Source organism: Plasmodium reichenowi (genome assembly GCF_001601855.1).
Source record: "Plasmodium reichenowi strain SY57 chromosome Unknown, whole genome shotgun sequence".
Lineage (NCBI taxonomy): Eukaryota > Apicomplexa > Aconoidasida > Haemosporida > Plasmodiidae > Plasmodium > Plasmodium reichenowi.
The window spans coordinates 1-1,897 of NW_017962186.1; the positions used below are offsets into that span (position 1 = coordinate 1).

A 1,897-nucleotide genomic window follows, 5' to 3' on the forward strand; every position below is an offset into this window, starting at 1 on the left:
CATTCTATATATATAAAGAATAATAATAATAATAATAATATATATATATATATATATATATATATATATATATATATATATATACAAGTTCTACTTCTAATATTAGTAAATAAAAAGATAATGGAATAAATACCAAATATTATAAAAAATGATGTTTAAAAATTTTGAGAACAAAAATGTGAAATATATATATGTATATCTAAATGATAAATTAAAAATATATATGCTCAAAAAATATAAACGTACAAAATAAGTAATGACAAATATATATATAACAACAAATATTTACATATATATGAATATATGTATGAATAAATATATTAATATTTTTTCTTTTTAATTTTATTCCCAATATAATTTGGTGTGATTTAAGAAAAACACAAAGATAAAGATGAATTAGAAAGAATTTGAAAATTTTAATTTCCAAACAATTAGTTTGGAATATGCTTATCCCACTATCTTATACATATAGGCCTTAGGACAGAAAAAATTTTGAAAAATTTATTGAAATGGAAGCATATATTATACAAACATATATTAATATTGAACGAGATGGTACAGATCAAGATTATATTGAAGATATATTCTTGTTTAGTACATATTCTGAAAGTGAATATGATGAAATCCTTATTTCATATACCTATTATTATTATACATTTAAATATAAAACATTCATCGAAATTGTTTTGAAAAACTAGTAGTAAATAGAAGGATGCATATGGCACACATTATAACACTATCGTTCATAAGGAGGAAGAATGAAATACATTAAAAAGTGATTTTATTTAATAAATTTTAAAAAATCTACCAACCAAAATACTATTAAATAATCAATTACATGAGAATATATTTACTGACATTTAACGTGAAGGTTAATTTTTTTTTATAAGGGAAAATCTGTTATAACAAAAAATTTAAGATAAATATATTGATAATCTCGAAAGAATCACTTGTAAAATTAATTAGAATATTCCAAAAAAAAATAAAAATAAAATAAAAATAAAATAAAATAAAAGTATAAATATTTTAACAATATTTCAGATATGACATAAAATGTGTCAAATGATATATATTATGGGATATATTTAGCTAATGTTTGTTTAAGATAGGAAACATATATATATATATATTTTTTTATTTTTATATTATATATAGAAATATTTTATTCCTTTTAATTTATTGTTAATAGATTCTCTAGGTATATACCTTTTTGGATCCATATAATTGTTTTCATTATCAATTATTGTATTTTCATTTTCATAATATTTATTTTCAATATCATCAAAAATTGTAAAAGTTTTCCAAATTATCTTCACATGTTACATTATTTTTTTCGTCCATACGTATAACCGTAGATATATATGTTCGTAAATTCTTTGTTTGAAAATCATTATTTTTTGTTGTGATATCATTAGGTGGGGTATTTTTTGATCTAAGATTATCAAGGGGAGATTTTTCATTATTGTCATGATCATACATATTATTTGCTCCAATCACATTATATGTTTCATCATTAATTTTATTCATATCAGTATCATCATGAGTTGATGTTGGTATACCTAATATATGTTCCTTATGTTGCATATTACATTTTTCATTCAATTTGTTCAACATTTTCTCTTTGTTATTCCAATTTTCGCACATATGTCTATGTCTATGTCTATGTCTATCTAGCCATTTATGGAACAAACATGTTTTTTGTTTCTTTATCGGATCTGTATATGCTTGTTTGTCAACACGATTAAAAGTTGTATGTTTTGTCCCAAAAAAATGAATTTTCTTTTCGTTTGAGCAACTCATCATAACTATCAACATGATGGTTGCCATTTAATGAATTATTGGTTATATTATCTATATTTTTTATTTTTTTTTTTTCCCCCCTAATTTTATAATTATA

At 20.6% G+C, this 1,897-nt stretch overlaps 1 protein-coding gene and 1 pseudogene across 2 annotated transcripts; one reads left to right on the forward strand and one right to left on the reverse strand.

The window, feature by feature from the left end:
• Positions 1-509: 509 nt before the first annotated feature.
• Positions 510-698, forward strand: PRSY57_0003200 (hypothetical protein; the record flags this gene model as incomplete). Its single annotated transcript, XM_012905631.2, has 1 exon — positions 510-698. One exon carries the CDS (start codon positions 510-512, stop codon positions 696-698), a length of 189 nt encoding a protein of 62 aa, XP_012761085.2.
• A 621-nt stretch (positions 699-1,319) lies between these two features.
• On the reverse strand, positions 1,320-1,897 carry PRSY57_0029200 (erythrocyte membrane protein 1, EMP1; annotated as a pseudogene; the record flags this gene model as incomplete). Its single annotated transcript is given in 3 exon segments — positions 1,320-1,480; positions 1,482-1,827; positions 1,829-1,897. Coding segments are annotated over 3 exon segments (576 nt in total), but the record flags the coding sequence as incomplete, so codon positions are not given.